Raw genomic sequence first — 18,734 nt, 5'->3', positions numbered from 1 at the left:
ACATCACCTTGCAGATTATTAGCGTGACAGTGAGCTTTTTTTTTTACACAATCTGTTGACAAAATTCAGATGGTCCAATAGTAACTGATGATTTTATTGTCCTGACACTTTTGGCACAGGTCAGATTTGTCAGCTGGCACCTTGTTCATAATAATATGGCGTTGTTATTGATTGTTGTGCGACAGTTTTAGTGAAAGGCTTGATATTTGGTCTCTATTTGCTCCCTTTGATGCCTCTCGGCACCATCACCAGTCCATTCCCTTCACCATCCCTTTTTTAGTCCAAATTCTGACTCGTGCAGTGTTGAATAAATCTCATTTTTCATCCAGACACGAGTTTGCTCCTCATGTAGAGCAACAGCTGTGTTCATTTCATTGTAATCTCAGAACACCAAAACAAAACGTTTTCTGCGTCACCGCACGCTGCGAAGATCAAGTCTCTGCTATAAATGGTGAAAGAATCTGTTGGTTTTTTTTGTTTTTTTTTTGGTGTGAACCGACTGCTTTGTTTCCCTCATGGTGTAATGACAGGGATAATTTTCAGTCCTGGCAGCAGCAGCAGCATTGTTTCTGCTAAATTATGAATAACCTGGTACCGTGGATACGCTAAATGTGTGTATGTTTACTTAAGTACATTTTCCACTCGGGCAGCACAAGTGTGATAAAACGTAGAAGCCTCTAAAAGTCGTTTAAATATTCAAAATGTATTTGAGCATTTACTGTTTAAAAAAGAAACTTAAGATTTTAAGATGAGTTGCTGAGACTTGTTACGTTTTCAGTCTTCGTGGGAAAAAGTCGTTTATAGCAAAGACTGGCGAACTTTATTGAGTTTCAGAGTGAACGTCGACAGTATTGCCCACAAATAACCCCTTGTCTTGTTCTTGGAAATCTACAAATTGAAATGTAAATCTAAATTGACTGCACCGTGGAGATATATGTATTGCTTATGCCCATGGGCTTAATGCCAAAATACCTTTCAGCCTCAGACACTGATGTCACTCCAGTCTCTGCGGTCCATCACACAGAGCACCTGTGCGGGAAATGCTGGCTGTGTTGTCCATGTTTTACTTACAAGTTCCTAAAGTGACAAGTGGTTATTTGAAGATCATACTGTGTGTACACATTAAAGGGTGACAGAAGCATTTTGGAAAGGCAGCTTTGGATTCTCAGATCTCAGAAGGCTCCTCTTGTTTCCTGGTTTCTTCCTCTGTCTTTGTGATACACCTAATAAGTGTCTTTCTGTGGACCGTCCTTAAGATTCAAATGGAGCCGACTGAGACTGACCCTGCGAGGTTTGTGCGTGGTCCATTAGATGGCGTGTTTCTCCCAGGCCAGTGATGGCGGGCACACTGAGGCCAAGTGATTGGGGGGGTTAAGTGAGGAGCTGCCTGATCTCTCGGTGAACGTAGCAAAGGAAGTCCATGTAGGAAGCGCCACCGTGCAGGCCTTTATCCTCCACCAGGAACTGACGGAACAGCATCTCTGGTTTGTCCTTCTGCCTCACGATTTGGAGCTGAGAAGAGCGGAGGGAAGAAGAAAGCAAAGTGTGATGTGTTTCATGTAAACTTCAATCTGTGTCTGTGCATGTGTTTGTGCTTCATTTGATTGGGATTGCAGCATCAACTATGGATTCATAATAATAAATGTATTCTAACTAAATTGTTCTCTGCAATAAACTGATGCTTACTACTCAGTAGCACTGGGCCTGTAGTGCTTGGGGCCACCTTACAACAATGACATATACCAACAAAATTTCTAATATATCACACAGTTTGTGTTCTTAACTTAAAGTAAACTATTTTAGCCTTTCCATTTTTACAAAAATATGACATGCATTCTTGAGTTGTACTTTGATTTTCTTGTTTATTTAGCAATTTAAAATATTAAATGTGAATGTTGCTGCAGTTGTGGAGGGTGTAGTTACTTAAAAGCTCCACTAGAGGGAGGCAGAGGTCGTTTAACAGTTGGCTTTAATTTGTTAATTTTTCTTAGTTTAAAAATGTATTTTAAACAAAAATGCTGCTCCTCTGGTTGACTTACCTTCATAGAGTTCGGCCTCTTTTCAAGCAGGCTGCTGATGATGGATCGGACCTTTTTGGACAACGGGTTGTCTAGTTCTGGCAGCACACACTGAAAAACACAATTAGAAGGGTTAATAATTCACTGGTGCTAGTTCAACATATGTTATACTTGTGTCAGAGAACATTAATACATCATGATGTGTTGATTTGAGGATGTGAAGCAAACAGCTTTGATTTAGTTATAAAATTCAGCTCACTTGAAAACTATTTAACAAGTTTGAGTTTGTTCCTTCTTTGTATGTACCAGTGCCACATGTTAAAGTGTTGTTTAAAACTCCGCTTTGAAAATAAATGTCCATCTTTGAACCCTGTGTGAGGTTTACGTGTTTAATTACAGTATTGTTGACTCAGTTTTGCCCATTTTACAGGTTAAACTTGTGGATTTCATCTTGTATTTGAATGTATCAAATGATTTCCTGCTGGATCCAATCAGGATCAGATGTAAGATTTTATTACAAATGTAATCTTCTCTGAGTTATGAAGTGCCTACTTCTCAGAAGTGGACTTGTAATTTCAAGGCGTATTGCCTAACCAAACATCCAGGCATTCTCTCCCCGTACTGTAATGCCTCCAGGCACCGCAGAGGTAAGAAAATGTCTCGTCTAATAACATACTGTTTCATTTAGTTTATGAATGTGTTGAGGGGGAAGTGCTGTTGAGTGAATTCTGACCATGTGTCCTTGCAGGTGGGCGAGGGAGGGCAGGTTAAATATGCTCTGGATGAGTTCCGGAGGGCTCGCTTGGCCCAGCCACAGAAACATAGAGTGTCCGTTCTCCAGCAGGAACATGCCGGAGTCTGTCAGACGCTCCTCTGAGCAGCGCACTTGAGTGGGTAGAGCCTCGCTGCCGACATCAATGTTGTGCTGGGAGAAAAAAGGCAAATTATTACAGCAGTGTCACTTTTTCTTCTATATTGCAGGGAAATTTAGTGAGTTACAGTGCACTCAGTGTGTGGGAGTTTGTCCCGTACCAGTGGGGTGAGGCGTGGGTAGAGCAGCAGCTGTGTGTCCTCCACCCCCATGCCCATGATGGACAGCCTTTGATGGGCTCTGTCATCTGTTGCGAGCTCTGTGCTGCCGACCAAGGGAGCAACTTTCATCAGGCTGTTCATGTAGACGGGGAACACTTTCATGGCATCAGGCAGGATCAGCTACATGCGGACACAGGCATAAAAACATGACTGTTACTTTCTAAGAGATGGCATCGCATATGCTATGTGCATCAAGGTGTTCTTTGCATCCTAAAAATCAAAGCCTAAATTCAACAAATTTCATTCCAGGTGTTGGCCTGCGCTGACCTGGCTGGCAGCGGAGGGGCTGGCACAGTTCTTCCTGTAGCAGGCCAGCATGTGTGCTGTCTGGTTGACCAGGATCTCTCTCACATTCTTTAAAGGCTGGTTCAGTATGGCGCGGCAGGCTGAGCGGGAACGAGAAAAGGTTAGTTAAAAGACACAAGAGGGGGAGGAGAGGAACAGAGGGGCATAACTGGCAGCTAAGGATAAGTAGGGGAATAAAAGACAAAGGATGATAAATGAGAAGAATCAGGGACGGGGAAGAGAGCGCACACAAGGGAGCTGAAGAGCAGCTGGACCAATGAAAGAAGGCAAGTGAAGGTCAGTGATACAGCTGTACTTAAGGCTCGCTGTGTGCAGATTACAGAAAGGCTCAGTGACATCTGTATTTTATGTGAAACATGTGGTTCTCATTTCCACCACTTTATTCTTCTTTTACTCATAAGTCGGTGAGTATTAGTAGATTATCAAGTGATGCATGGGGTAACTCCAGCAAAGGTCAAGGTGATACCGCAGTACATCAGCAGGCTGTGTCTGCACGACACTACAACCCCGAATAAAGAAAGCTGACTCCCTCCTGAAATAATACACTGCTTGTAGATCATGGGAAGAAAAAAACATCAGCTCTGCATCTGTGCTTTAAGTGCAGACTTTAAAGAATGTACAAAGATGGTCACCTGATTTGGCGAAGAAGTTGACGAGTGAGTCGGTCTCGCAGCTCTTGTACAGCTCTGACAACTGCGAGCTGCAGTTCAGACTGAGGTTGTGGATGCGGAGGCGTCGCTGTCCACTGATGGTGGTGTACAGCAAGGCACACTGGGAAACAGAGTCCAAATAGAAGTTAAAACCAATCCTTGGGGATTTAACTCCTAGCAAAACAGCAAACTGATATTGAGGCGTATTTTAAAGACACATACCTGTATGAGTGCCCCAGTCTCCTCACTGAGCGTGTCGTCATGCTTGAACTCTACAGTCACAGCCTTGTCACAATCCACAGCTGCCATCTCTATATCTGTGGTGTTGTTCATATGGATGGCACCAAAGAACTCGGTGGCTCTGAAACCTGAGGACAGACAGTAGAGTATATTAGAGTAAATTGGGAACTCTTTGCGATGTGTTAGTAGCATACCAAGTGCAAAGTCTTTGGATATTCCTTACCTGTACTGGTACGAACGCGCATGACTGCATCAAATCCGATGCTCTTCTGCACGTCTTTTCTCAGGTCTCTCAGGAAATGCTCCCCGTCAGTCTCCACCTGAATTGGCAGCAAATATTATATGTGTTAGCTTTGAGCAGCAGGTGGCAGTATTGTCACAGTTTGGTCCCATGCCAATGACCATCAGCCCATAAATGCACATTTACACAAGTAATTTAGTCTAATACCAAGAGTGATGACTGACTTAAATGTCAGTTTGAGCCAAAGGAAACAGCAAACAGGATGTTTATGCCACACTAAATTAGATTATTTGTTAATAAGTAATAAAATGCTGGACTGTGGTGTGCCCACATTGTACTGTTACTGTACACTTTATTATAGATTTGTTCCATGTGTTCAGCTGCATTGTACAGCCTTTGTATGTGGTGTGTTTGTGCAGTTTCGAGGCATTTCCCATGCTTGTTGCACCATTCCTATGGGACAGGTCCATAATAGACTGTGGGTACTGCGCCAAAGTCATTATGTGGATACAACCAGCTTTTATGAGGCTTCAAATGTCTTTGCCTTTGTGTTAAATTATTAGCGTAATGACAAGAAATAAAAACTGAAGAACTGTGTCCTTTATGTGTCTTGCTTGCAGCGTTTCGTTTGTGTGTGTTTCATTGGTCTTCACATACTGTAAAAAAGAATGCCTGCTAATGTTGTACCTGGAAGTTGTTGTACTTGTAGACGGAGCCTCCGGTGTGCGAGGGCACGTCAGCCATGGTTGCAACGTCTACGTACTGGCTAGGAAAGAGGAAGAGATCCACACAGCAGCCCTGCGCCACACAGTCCTTAGACAGCTGCTCGTACACTCCTTTCTGAGGCTGGAACAGGGTCTAAGGAAAAAAAAAGAACTTTGGATAAGTCAGCATTCCCCTGTAGCAGCGTCCTCAGATTTCAAAGTTCAAAGATAGCATCCACCGCATCAGACTCCACTCATGCGGATGAGTTCCTGTGCTCACTGCAATTAAGCCCTGGCACTGCGCTTCTGCTCAATCAACAACTGCCTGCAGTCTCTATATTTGGAGTTCAAAATAAGCTGTAGAATTTATTTTAACAAAACATTACTCACTTTCTCTTTCTCCGTGTTGACCAGCTTTTTGTCATCCCTGTTCTTCAGTTTGCCAGGGGCCTCGGCGGTGGGCATGGAGGAGTGGAAGATGAAGAGCTTCCCACTGCATTCTGCTGCCTGGAGTGAAGAAGACAATGATGAGAGAGAGTAAAGATCCGAAAAAGAAAATCAAACTGAGGTGTGTAGTTTATAGTTTAAAAAGGAATCCATGAGGTCACAAGGTGCAAACATCCACTCCTGCAAAGGATCAGATAATCCTCATAATAACAAACATTATTTACAGAGTACTCCCCTGTGTTGCAAAATAAACTGATAACCAAAGATTGAGATGTAAGCAATACCCAAAATAAAAATATGAACAGGCATGAACAAATACAAAAGCAACAACTGCTTCCAATTAAACTTTAGTGAACTTTTCCTTTACTGTGTGCCAAAAGACTGACCTCATTTTACTGGGAAAGTTTGTTGACTTGAAAGTAAACACAAACATATCAGGAAGAGAAAAAAAGAAACTTCACTGAGCTGATAGGTTGAATGAGTTCAGACACCGACGCCAAAGTTGGCGGGGGGGGGGGATGTTTTGACGAATTCAAGCAATCTTACTGGGGTGGATTCAGTGCGATTTCTCTTTAGATTATAACTGGTTGACCTTTTCACAAAAACACACAGTTATAAAACACAGTTCCAAAAAATGACAAGTGTGTTAGACGTGCTAACACTGCTGCTAATCAGATGTAGCTTGTCACATAGGATGCTTCCAGCTGTGCTAATGATGTCTGATCTTTCACTTCCTTAAGACAATAAGACAACAGTGTACATGCAAATTTAAAACCTTTGAAACCTGGAGCAACATCGCTTTTTCTTGTGATGCTTTCAGACGCTTTTTGCAAGTATTTAAAGCAGCCACACAAGACTCAGAGACGTTGCAGTCGGCCCTGAGTCTCCCACTTCGTGTTGACAGTTGTCACAGTGTGGCTAACCTTGAATGCCTCCATGCCGGCCTGGATGACAGGAGCAAAGACCGTTTCACTCTCATTGGTGTCTGCAAACATATCAGGGATCTGGTCCAGGAGGCTGGAGAAGAGAAGAACGGGGTTATTCTCACTGCCTTGTCGATTGCCTTCCCACGACAACGTCTGGTTGAAACGGATCCAAGTAAAATACTGTACACTGATCCAGTATTTTGTCTTTGTCGTATTGTTTTTTACTTCAAATAGATTGTTCTTTAAATATTTGACTGAAGCCATGTTAATGTCCATTTCAAATTAAACAGTTTCCTGTCCAGTGATAGCAAAATATTTTTGTTGTTTAGCTGGATTACTTTAGAGAGTTCTCGGGATAAACATGCCTAATTCTCTCTCCCCCGACAGCATGGGGCATCCAAGATAAACAGCTCCTCCACAAACTCATAACAAGTTGTATCTTACTTGTAGATAACAGCCCTGGAGTCCTGATAGTTGACGAGGAAGCCATCAAGCAGCGGGACAAACATCTCGGCTGTGTCTGAAACCACCATCATCTGGGGCTGGGCCAAAGCGCTCTTCACGTTGTAGAAGTGGAGGACCTTGTTGTAGGTGACGAAGCCAACCTTGATGGCAGAGCTCTCCATACCATCCTCTCTGTTGAGGGAGAGAGAGCAAGCCTCAGTGAATTTGTGGATCTTTCTAGTAAGTCAAACTGTCATCCTGCAGTCATTACTGAGATCTTACTGTATAACTGCTTGCAGGACTGTTTATTAAAAAAATCTGGTTTATTTGGGATGGCCATCCCTCTCAAACTGGAATAACATCCAATATGGACGTGTTTATTAAGACATACTACATCTCCTTCCTCTCTCTGGGCTGTGCTGCAGAAGGCTCAGCCATTTTAGGACAAACTACATCTTTTGCTTCCCCCTCTTTTAAGACTTACTACATCTTCTTCTTCTCCTCCTAGATATACTACATCTTCTCCCTCTCTCTGGGCTGTGCTGTAAAAGGCTCAGCCAACTAAAACACACTACATCTTCTTCCCCCTCTTTATAGACGTATTGCACTGCTGGGAAGACATTCATTCCATAAAACTGGCCTGTCTTTGCAGCAGAAAGACACAAATGCTTCTAAAGTTGGTGCTACATGACCCGAGGAAACAGAGAAAGGGCTGTGGCATTTGCTTTTCCTCAAGAGGTAAAAAACCTACAACTACCACAATGCACTGCGCCAACAAAACAGTGAGCTAAGGTGAGAAATAGGCAACGCAGTAGTAGAATCTTGGTTCGTATTTTATCAGCACTGCTTAGTTTTACCATTCAATCTCTTTTTTTTTTCAGCCTCATTTTTACAATGCAGGAAACAGTATGGCGCCCACTTTCTGTTCACAAATTCTTGTATTACAGCCAAACAGTGCACTAAAATATGTTTCTGAAGAACATTTTAGATGAGAAATATGCATTCAATCTGTAGTTTGAGCAAGAGCTTCAAACCTAGCAGGGAGATCTGGGCACTGGTAAGATGGAGGGAGGTTTACCACAGTTGATTTACACATACTATCTGCATTGTTGTGGTACAAAGCTGGTTGAGAATCTGCAAGGTATCCCTTTTAAGTTTGAGCTAACATGCTAAGATCCAAAGAGAAATAGATCCAGGTTTACAAAATTCAAGTAAATGTTGGTTGCTGAGAAAAACCACTAGATCCATTTACTTGACTGTACTCATGCCTGCTATTTTTTCTCCTTGTCTTTTACTCAGTATTACAATCAAATAGCTTCTAGATTCACACTGAAAAAAATGAGGGAAATGTTATATATTATATGTCTGTATTTTCCTAATAATTTCCTATTAAGGTGTCTGGAAATAACTATGTAACATATTTGCAAAACCTACAGAGAAGATATGAATTTCCTTGAAAGAACTGCTCAATTTAAACCAAAATGAGTATTCATTTACTTCGAACCCTGAGCAACTTGGTCTGATTTTCTTCAAACAATTATTACTCAAAAAGTAATAAGCAACTTGGCAAAAAAAAGTCCTGCAAATTGCACACAAAAAATAGAAGCTTCAGGAAACACTAATCATAGAAGTGATAAAAAATAATAATAATGAAAAATAAGCTCAGGAAAAATGTCCAGGAAACAGTTATTTTAAGATAGGTTTTTTGTACTTTTTTTTGCTAATTTTCAGGTCATTTTCTTGCACTGTTTTCTTTCCCTTTTTTTTTGCTGTATCTAAGGTAATTTTCTTTCTTTCTTGAACACAAGACCATAAATCAAAACCTTTCGCCATCATAGTAATTTAAAAGCATTCTTTGCCGACACTGCCAACTGCAGTTTGTACGTCTCTCTTCTTAAATCATGCCGACACACTAAGGAACATGCAACGTGGGTCAAAACAGTTACTGCAAAACCCTTTGAAATAAATATGCCACTGCTCAACTATGAGCCCACAGCTTCTCTGTGAACATTAGTCACAGGTGCTGTTGGAAATAACAGATTCAGACTGGACTAGTTTATTTGATTACTCTCATACTGTACCAGACAATGATTAAAAAATACCAGTGATGATTAAAAAAAGTCTACGTCTACATCTGCGTTTACTTAAAGTAGGCTCTGGCTTTATCTTGAGTGAATTAAACACGCATTTGGCAAAAACTGCTGAACGACATGAACTAAAACGCAGAGTGTCCGAATGCTTTAATTTAGTGCCCGTAAAAACAAACGTAAAGCTTTAAACACAGAAGAGAGGGCTTATCTTAAATACACTTCTACTAAGTGTTTTAAGGATGATGTCATGGCAGCAGACAAATGGGAACGTACTGCTGCTGGCACTAATGAAGTGGAGAGACGAAAGGACAGTTTTCATGTTATTTTTAGGAATAACCAGGTGAAGTACATCATCCTCTCCCCCGTGATAAATCAAAAACTCACTTGTGCAGTGATGCTTAGCACAAAACCAGTGTTTTCTGTGCAACAAAGGGTTTTATTTTGGATGGCTTTCAAAGATGAGAGCCTGCACTGTAATATTTTCCATTTCTGGCAGCCTTGGTGCCCTCCCTAACCGATACCCACCATCTGCAAACCTTCATGCAAGAATATTCAGCTGATGAGAGCAGATAGTTGGCTTGGTGTTTAAGACTTGAGGGAAGTTCCTTTTTGGGCAAGGCATATGTTTAATGTGAACTGTGGTAGACTGGAGTGTCAGTGTAAAAGATGCATAGCACTTAATGTATCAAGTGTGTATGTGTGTTTTTCTGATATATTGTGTTGTACCTGGGCAGATTCTCCAGCAGAGTCTTCAGCTCATCACAGATCAGTTTGACCAGTCCGCTTTTGATGTTGTTGTAGGACACGTCAATCATAAAAATGTAGGCGGGAGGGTTCGGAGGCTTGTTGTTCTGTGTGAGAAGAAGGCAGCAGGTGTCATGAATAAGTTGCTATTTTAAAATCTTTCCAAGGTCACATGGCTTGTCATTTAAGGTCTTAATCATACCATATCAGCAGAGGGCAAAAACCTAGGGGCTGCCTTCCACCTTCCATTTCTGTTATTAGTTCTTGAATACCAGAGATATGATTTCTGTTAGCGCCTGCTTAGAACTTGGGGTAGCTGTGAGAAGACCATGACGGTTATGAATTCCTGCATGGTCGGCAATGGCAATGGAGTGTGTGTGTGTGTGAGGGGGATTGGTGGTAAGACATTGTTATGTTGCCACAGCTACAACCCATGACAAGACAATCACCTTGCAGGCTTTTGTTTAAGAGCTGCCCAGCAGAGGCTGTTTATACATCTTAATAAACAGAGCAAAAGTAGGCCAGTGGAGTGACTCAGCTTTGCCAGCTTACTCGAACCCTCTAATGTTGTTCTCAACAGCCACAGCCCCCATGGGGATGTGCACCTGATTGGCCTTGCTGTCTTTCCAGTGTTCGCAAAACAACGGAGCTGAACACTGTCTGTTCTGCATTCAGTTTTGAGAAGGCTCATGATGGATAATGTAGGGTGCCAAAAGGTCCCTCAGAAAAAACAGTAATGCAGTATAGATGGCGGTAAAAGATCCTTTAGTAGTTGTGCTGTACCTTGCAGTAGTCAAGGGTGGCTACGAACTCGTAGGATCCCAGTGACAGCTCGGGCTTCTCATAGAAGTCCACCCTCCGGCCCATGTGGTCAAGGTGTTGGAAATAGTAGACTGGCACTAGAGAAAGATAAAGAAATAAATCAAGTGTGCGCATTATATAAATAGTTGGCTGCTTAGCCTTTTCTGCATTGTACCTTACCTTCACTGGTGCAGTTACAGAAGCCACACTGGTAGCGACGACCCCCATCAATAAACTGCATGTAGGGACACATGTAGGCCTTGCATCGATTGCAGCGGATTGGGCCTGTCTCGCCGTGGTTCACAACATATAGAGGAGTCTACACACACAAATAGACATTATGGTCAAGTCTTTAACAGCTGTTCCTAAATAAAGCAGGCTCGTGTGTTGCAAGATCAGTGCCTTAAAAGGAAGTTGATGATTATAAGTGTTTAATCCCCTGTGACGTTTCCCATGTTTTCATTAATGCAGTATTTACTGTACTTGGACCGTACTCTTGCTCATCCTACTGTACTGTACACACATGTAAATTCTGCTCTGTCTGATGCCTCAGTGATTCCATGGCACCCAAACAATACACATGTATATACAGAACATTTGTCTGACATAGATTGTAAATGCTTAGCATGAAGCTATTTGATAATACATATACCACAGCACTGTTAGTGAGTAACATATGCAGGCCTGCAGATGACGGAAACTGTCTAAACGCTGTTTATTCAAGACTCTCTGCAGGCTGAATTGAAAACTTTTGCTTCAAATGAACTCAACTACCATAAAACACATGCAGACAAGGTAGTGTAGAGTAAAAATGTTTACATTATCTTACAGCTGTTTACTCGTTGCAGAGAACAAAACCTGTTGGATGATAAAGCAATGCATACAGCATCCAAGCACAACAACAGAGCATTAATTAATACGTCTTAGAATTTTGCTTTAATTGTACAGTGTATATGCTCCAAGTCGCACAAGATGGAATCAAATTTGAAAGTGCAAAATACTCAAGTTTGATTGCTTTTGTATAAACTTTCTCCTTTCTTCTTCTGTGGTCCCTGTAGATCTGACATTAGCTAATTAGCCCAAAGCCAGATGAGAGAACGCTAACATTGCCTAAAAAGGCCAATGGGTGCCTGGGACAAGGCGAGTGGAGGGGGGAAATATCTACAGCAGGATTCTTGGACCACATATGATCCAAAAGGAGGTCATTCACAGGACAGCGTAACTTTTTTAGTGCACGGAGACATCTATCAGAGGAGAGGTAGATTTGGTGGTTGCTTGCTCTACTGTCCCAAAGTGATATTTAGTTTTTTAATAATCTTTTAAAAAAGAAAAGCAGACGTTTCAGTCTCTGTCCTACAAGTAAATGCCACAGTAGGATATCACAAACAAAACCTTGTGTCTCAATTAAGGCTTTAACTACCTATGAACTGCTGTAACAACTAAAATGAAGATAGACTTCAAAAAATGTGAGATTCGAATAGGAGAATATAAAAACATCCTCCATGGGAAATATAATCATTTTGTGTAATTGTAATAATTTTGTGTTACTACTTCTGTCTCCTGTAGTGTAATGTACCTGTTTAGTCTTATGCTTTAGTATCAGTTGACCTTTAAAAATACATGTCCAGGCAGTATACTCTGCTTGATCATAACCAGTCACACCATGGTTTATTGTTTCATGTATCCACATAATGTGCACACACACACTCACTCATTGGCGTATTGTATTTGATGCAGGATCTGATAGGATCTGATGTTCAAGGACTGAAGTGGGAAGTACCTTGGATGTGATAGGATTTGATGTGCATGTATGACACCATTATGTTCGGGCTTATGTGGGAAGGATTAAAGAGAAGAGCATAAAAGAGAGCACACAGACAGCAAAACGTCAGTCCTGCTCTGGAGCTTGACTCATTGAGTTGTATGTGTTGTTGCCTGCGAACACATTAAACTCAGTTGCACTCGATTCTACGTGTCTACAGTGATTCCTTGACTGCTGAGTATTTGTTTTTAAAGATACTTATTTTGGACAAGAGCAAAAGTAGTCTAAAAGTTGAAGACGAGGTCGGGACCCACCAGGCCCAATTCCGGGCCCCAAATTCTGCTTCATCACTCCCACAAGTGTTCTTGTAAGTTTCATTAGTCATTCTTGAGATGACGGTGTACAGCATTCAAAAAACCCAACTCACTCTAAGGAGAGAAATGCTTTGGTGTGGTGTGAATGTTTTTGCATGCAAAGTTTCCTGTATAGAGAAGTTAGGCCCACCCAAGAAGATTTTTGTCCTTTCAAAAGTCTGCATGGCAGTGCGAAAATACAAACTGATTAAAAATATGGCTGATGCATTGATGAGTAACATACAGAATTGGAGAAAAAAATCAAAATAACTCTCCATCACAGACTCCTCAAGTGATGAGTGCTCCCAACAGAAGTTTGATCAGACTTTATCATAGCAAGTGACGGTGTTGTTTTTAGATAGGGCAACTGACTTTAAGTTAGAAGTAAAACAAAGCTTACCTCATTCTTTGGCAAACTGGCAAAGGGTTTAATGATGGAAGCCAGGGGCACTTGGCACTGTTTGGCCAGATCGGCAGTGCAGGGTAGGGAGTAGGTGGTGCAGCGCATGAACCTGGGACTGGCGTTGCCTGGGTTTGTCAAAAAGAAGGGTCAGTGACGTCAATATCATGACAAAGCACTTTTCTTTTACCACTCCCTTAGAGCAAAGTGTAGACTGTAATTATCCATGCATTAATTTACTATCACCAGAAACAGTCAGTAATTACAATTCTGAAGAAAGGTTTGCGCAAAAGTACATTTTGAGCAAGGACCTTTTAATTATATACCACAAATCACATAGAAATGACTGGATCTGCACAACATGTACAAGTACACATGCTGTATATATCTGTAGCTGCTCTTTCCAAAGGAAAAAAATGTTTGGAGAGAAGTTTAAATGTTATTATGAGTTACCTTGGTCCTCTGCTGTGAAGTCGGTGGTGACCAGAGGTGGAACTTGTCCTCTGATGTTTGTGCTGTAGACCTGTCCCCCTTGTTTGACTCGGTCATCCTCAATGACTTGAGTCTAAAGCAGACAAGTTATGTATTACAGAACAGTCTGTGTCCTTTAGAGTTGTTCAGTAGGTACCATGTAATTTTAACAAAGAAAAGATTTAAGTCGCCTACATACACCCAGTGGCTGGTTCAAAATGTGGAATGACGTGTGGTATGTTGATATGTGAAGGTATGCAGTCTCAGGAGGATTAGTCGTCTACTCACTATGCTGGGGATAGAGTCAGGGTCCAGTTTCTTCTGAGGTGGTCCAGCCAGTCCTCCTGGTGCTCCAGGGAAGGCTCCTGGCATGCCTGGCTGGGGCCCAGCCATGTGTCCCCCGAACTGACCTGTACATCAAAGCAGGATAGGCTGGCTATTAAATTATATGTATTGGGTATGGTGTAAAGATGGAATTGTACACAGCATGTTGACTTGATAACTTCTGATCTGACTGCTCCAATACTAGCTACGAGAACATATTGTTTTATGTTTATCAAAAGGATAAAGATGGAGATTCAAGCATCACCACATGAAAAGATTAAACATTTTCTGTTGTGAATGGTGATTTTTCTTTTACATATGTTCATTAACTGCCCCTATTTGCTGGTGTTTCTATCTGTCTGTCCAGCAGGTGATGTCTCTTATCACATCATCCATACGCTGAGCTGATGACCACAAATCAGTGTCTCTACCAGTAAGTAACTCAACTGTTTTTGGTTTACAGTGTCACAGTTACCTCCTTGCTGTGGGTATCCTGGTGGACCAGCAGCTCCAGGACCAGGCTGCTGGAAACCTCCAGGGCCCGGAGGCCCAGGGAAGGGTCTACCCATGCCTGCCATAGGTGGGCCTCCCATAGGTGGACCAGCCATCGGTGGGCTTGACATCGGTGGGCCTGCCATCGGTGGGCTTGACATCGGTGGGCCTGCCATTGGCGGGCCTGCCATCTGTGGGCCTGCCATTGACATGCTTGCTGGGGGTGACTGTGGTGGAGACATCTGGGGAGACATGTGAGGTGACTGCGGGCCTGGAGGCATCTGTGGCTGGCCCATTGCTGGAGGAGGGGGTGTTTGGAAAGGCTGCTGAGCTACAGAGCTTGCAGGAGAAGGGCTCTGCATGGGACCTGGAGCTGCACAATTAAAAAGTGAGGTGAAGAAATGCAATGTGGTGAGGACATTTTCTAATCCCTGTACTATCCTGTCTACTGATGTAAGATGATTACTTGGCTATGTATGCCACACCCTGCTGTATGATCTGTAGCAAGTATAAATCCTTAAATGGCAAACTTACCGTAGTTGCCCATGTTCATAGCACTCATCTGATTAGTGAGCTGCTGCGTTGGAGGCGGGGCCGGAGAAGCCATATTGTTGTACTGGGACTGTGGAGGTCGTCCATAAGATGCAGAAACAGCTGGTGGAGCAGGATATCTGAGGATTATAAGAACACTTTTTAATACAGCAGGTGCAGTGTGGTCTCGTGATGTACTCATCACCTGAAGCTGATTTTAACATGCAGTATTAAAGTTTGCTAACATGGTCTGAATAGATATGTTGGGTCTAATCCTTCCTGATTAAAAAACAGTTTTTTACTTGGGCAATCACAGAGTTTAGCGATTTAGCAACAAGAAAAAACAGACTGCTTTCTTTCTGTATTTTCCCCTGCACATTCGCTTTATGTTGATTTCAGAGAGAAAACTAGCCGTGCCAAACAGTTGCTGTTTAGTGAAGATTGTTACCTTTGTGGATGTGCGCCATTCTGCTGGACATTTGGATTGTACTGAGTGGACACTGGAGGTGGAGGCATACCGGCAGCAGAGGAAACTGGTGATTTCATCATACCTTCAGAAAGAAAACAGACGCCACGTGTAAATGTTATCAGAGGTAAATTCATTCTTGCTTACAATCTTTGATACAGTATAGACTTCTTTTGTTGCTAGACCTTTTCACTGTAAATATATAAGAGAGCTCAGGGTTCTTACAGGGTCAGAGTATAGGCATCAGTGCGGACTGAGACTGCCATTTTAAAGGAATGCTACATACAGCTAAGTGTGTAGTTTGCCTAAACAGATCTCTTAACGTGAAAGGGTTGATCCAAACAGACACCTGATTCCAGTGCTGTCCTGACCTTTCTAAAAAACTACTGTCAATAGCTCTACAGAAAGTCTAGGGACTGGTTTGCACTTCAGTCATACAGAGCTTGCTTCAGTGTGCTGTGACATTTAATATAAAGCCAATAAAGTTACTGTATCTTTGCTTGTGCTTCCGGTACCTCACATGTGTGCTACCACAGCGGTATAGCAGCACATTAAATATCTAAAGGCCAGAAAAACAAATTAAATCAATGACAGATAAAACATAATGAACACTATGCTACAAAACATCTTTAGCTGCAAACTAAGACATGTTATATACTATTACTCATATCCTGCAAATATCCATGTCAGCCGAAAACCGAAACCCAAACTTCATCTCTGAAAGCTTAGCAATTGTCAGCTTCTGTTGTGCTACAGAGACAGAGCACTTGCTACAATTGATATAAATCGAGCATGAATGAGTTGATCATGCTAGCTAGCACAATTGCACTTGTTAAATGAAGGCCTTCAACAAGAGTTCAAGTCCTTTACCTGCTGGTGGAGCATTGAACGCTTGAGGCGGTCCCCCATAGTGCCCATAGAGAGGCTGAGCAGGACCGGTACCAAATCCACCTTGGTAGCCCCCCATCCCTGGCTGGGCCTGGGAGTATGGGGGTGCAGCAACATAACCCTGTTGACTCATTCTGATGGGATGTTACTGTCTTCTCATGCCAGGATGAATGAGTTTTGACAACCTGTGAAGTTGAAAGAGTGAAATTGGAGATGAAACAGGAGAAAGGGAAACAAGTAATACAGAAATAGAAACTGAAACTTGCTGGTGAAAGCATGCCATTTTTGGAAAGTAATGTTTCCATCCTGTAATAAGTGTCAATAAATTTAGCATGATTACAAATCCATACTAACAACAAGTGATATTTGACTTCATGCAATCGTCTACACTCGTGTAACATGGACCTTTGGCATTGCTTATGGAGAGATAAGGCAGGCCTTACCTTGCTAATATTACCTTTGGTGGCTACATGGGTTGTCACTTATTGTTTTGCTGTCAGAACTACAATGCAATGTCCCTAACATCTGCACAATTCCAGTAATAAGGATACCTATATTATAAATAACATTTAAACGCACTGGTAGCAAACTGCAGCCTTTCACAATAAAAGTCCCAAAGCAGAGGGCCTATAGACTTCTTCAGGGTGTCAAAGCTTTAAAACAAGTTGAACTTCGGCACAGCTGGGTCAACAGAAATAACAGCTGCGCACTGACAAGTCATTTATTACAACATAATAAACCAGTTTAACACATTCTACCCAAACTAAACCCACGAAGAAGAAAAATTAACCGTTGTTAATTGCTCAGTTCGACAGTTAATAGTGTCTGCCACTTCTGACAATTGCCACGTCAAAGACCGTTATGATAGCTAAAACATTTGAACATCCCTGCCTTCCTTTAAGTCACAGCCAGCTGAACGGACATACATGTTATCCTCTATCTAATACCATATTTTCTATGACATAAAGCTTAACACTTTGTGGAAAGAGCGCAGTGACATGATAGCACAGCATCTTGTCCAGTGTTAATTACCTATTGACAGAAAACATCTTGCTAGCTACGCCGAAATTACTACAAAGTTTTCCTTTGCGCCACAAACGCATTCAATTCAAACATACATACCTTCAAATAGAGGATAATATGAGGCAGAATAAGACATTTGTGTTGGCTCCATATGTAAATAATGTCGTAATGGTGTTTACCTGAATATCGGGCAGAGTCCTCTTCACTGTCTATTGCCCTCAGTGGAAGCAGAGTGCCACGTCAAACTCCACTACAGCACCGGTCGCTACGTTGGTAACGCGACGACAAGCACTAGTGTCGACGAGGAGGAAATGACTCACAGTTTCCGGTTGTGCTTTTCAAAATAAAACATTTAATGACGAATAAACGTTCTTACACGATATAAATTACACAAGCACAATACTCGTTTCTGACAATATAGCTATTTAAAGCCAAGGAAAGTAATTTGACGTTCTGTACGCTTAGTTATTAATGTTACAGCGTTACATTATGCTTTTATGTTGAAGTGTAAACAGTTACCCTTCTGGCTTTGGTCGCTGTGTTTTCAGCTAACTTGAGAGGGCCCGTCAGTCGTGTCTGGCGTTGTGCGCATGCGTGAAAAAGCGGGACCCCATACACGTCAGCACAGGGGATGTGGACCTGTGCGGCTATTGTAATGTGAGTTTCATCATTATCTGAACACTGAACAGTTTTGACTTTCTGTTATGATAAAATCATAACATAAATTCATTTTATAAATAAGGACAACATAAGAAAGTGGTGAGAGATTTTCTTAGCTTTATTGATTAAGCAGAAGAGAGTTCCAGTTGTAGGACCGTAAAACCTGCACATATAGCCTAGTTATATGTATGTACAAGCTGTGAAACAGCCTTTTTTACCTTCTATATTTACACACAAATCATGTCCCGGTGTTTTGTTTTGTTTTTTCTTTTAATTTTTAATTACATCATGGGAGAAAATGTAAAGGATACAGGCTCTATAATTGAACAGTTAAATTAAATTTCTATGGGTGGTTTTATGTGAGTAATTCAGGCTCCAGACCTTGAAAACATTATCCACGGCTCTGATAGTGAAGTAATGTCACCAGGGGCGTCATAGTAGAGGGGGAAGTGGGACTTATTACCCAGGGCTTTAATTGGAAGGAGGCCCTTGATAAGTCTGGAATGAAACTTTAGGTTTGTTAACAAGTAATTAAAGCCATTAAAATGGCTGAGAAAATTAGTTGAAAGGCTAAACTTAAACTTGTATTTAAAAAATGGTGGAGGATCTCTGAGACCCCTCTCACCCCTTAAAAACACAAATGCTTACATCCGGCCCTGCA

The 18,734-nt window shown here is 41.8% G+C and overlaps 1 protein-coding gene across 2 annotated transcripts; it reads right to left on the bottom strand.

Moving 5' to 3' along the window:
* Positions 1-802: 802 nt before the first annotated feature.
* Positions 803-17,691, bottom strand: sec24d (SEC24 homolog D, COPII coat complex component). 2 transcript variants are annotated; one of them, XM_033651748.2, is made up of 23 exons: positions 17,593-17,691; positions 16,373-16,575; positions 15,485-15,587; positions 15,040-15,176; positions 14,489-14,878; positions 13,978-14,099; positions 13,672-13,783; positions 13,219-13,346; positions 10,884-11,022; positions 10,686-10,801; positions 9,885-10,009; positions 7,069-7,260; positions 6,622-6,715; positions 5,642-5,758; positions 5,235-5,405; positions 4,530-4,626; positions 4,289-4,434; positions 4,049-4,187; positions 3,378-3,496; positions 3,051-3,230; positions 2,752-2,943; positions 2,040-2,129; positions 803-1,512 (listed from the first exon to the last, which is right to left on the bottom strand). In XM_033651748.2, exons 2-23 carry the CDS (start codon positions 16,521-16,523, stop codon positions 1,372-1,374), a joined length of 3,201 nt encoding a protein of 1,066 aa, XP_033507639.1. In that variant the 5' UTR covers positions 16,524-16,575; positions 17,593-17,691; the 3' UTR covers positions 803-1,371. The 2 variants fall into 2 exon arrangements, with proteins under 2 accessions (XP_033507639.1, XP_033507640.1); XM_033651749.2 differs by having other exon boundaries at positions 17,513-17,598.
* Positions 17,692-18,734: the final 1,043 nt, after the last annotated feature.

Source organism: Epinephelus lanceolatus, chromosome 22 (assembly GCF_041903045.1).
Source record: "Epinephelus lanceolatus isolate andai-2023 chromosome 22, ASM4190304v1, whole genome shotgun sequence".
NCBI lineage: Eukaryota > Metazoa > Chordata > Actinopteri > Perciformes > Serranidae > Epinephelus > Epinephelus lanceolatus.
This window is presented reverse-complemented; position numbering and strand designations above follow the sequence as displayed.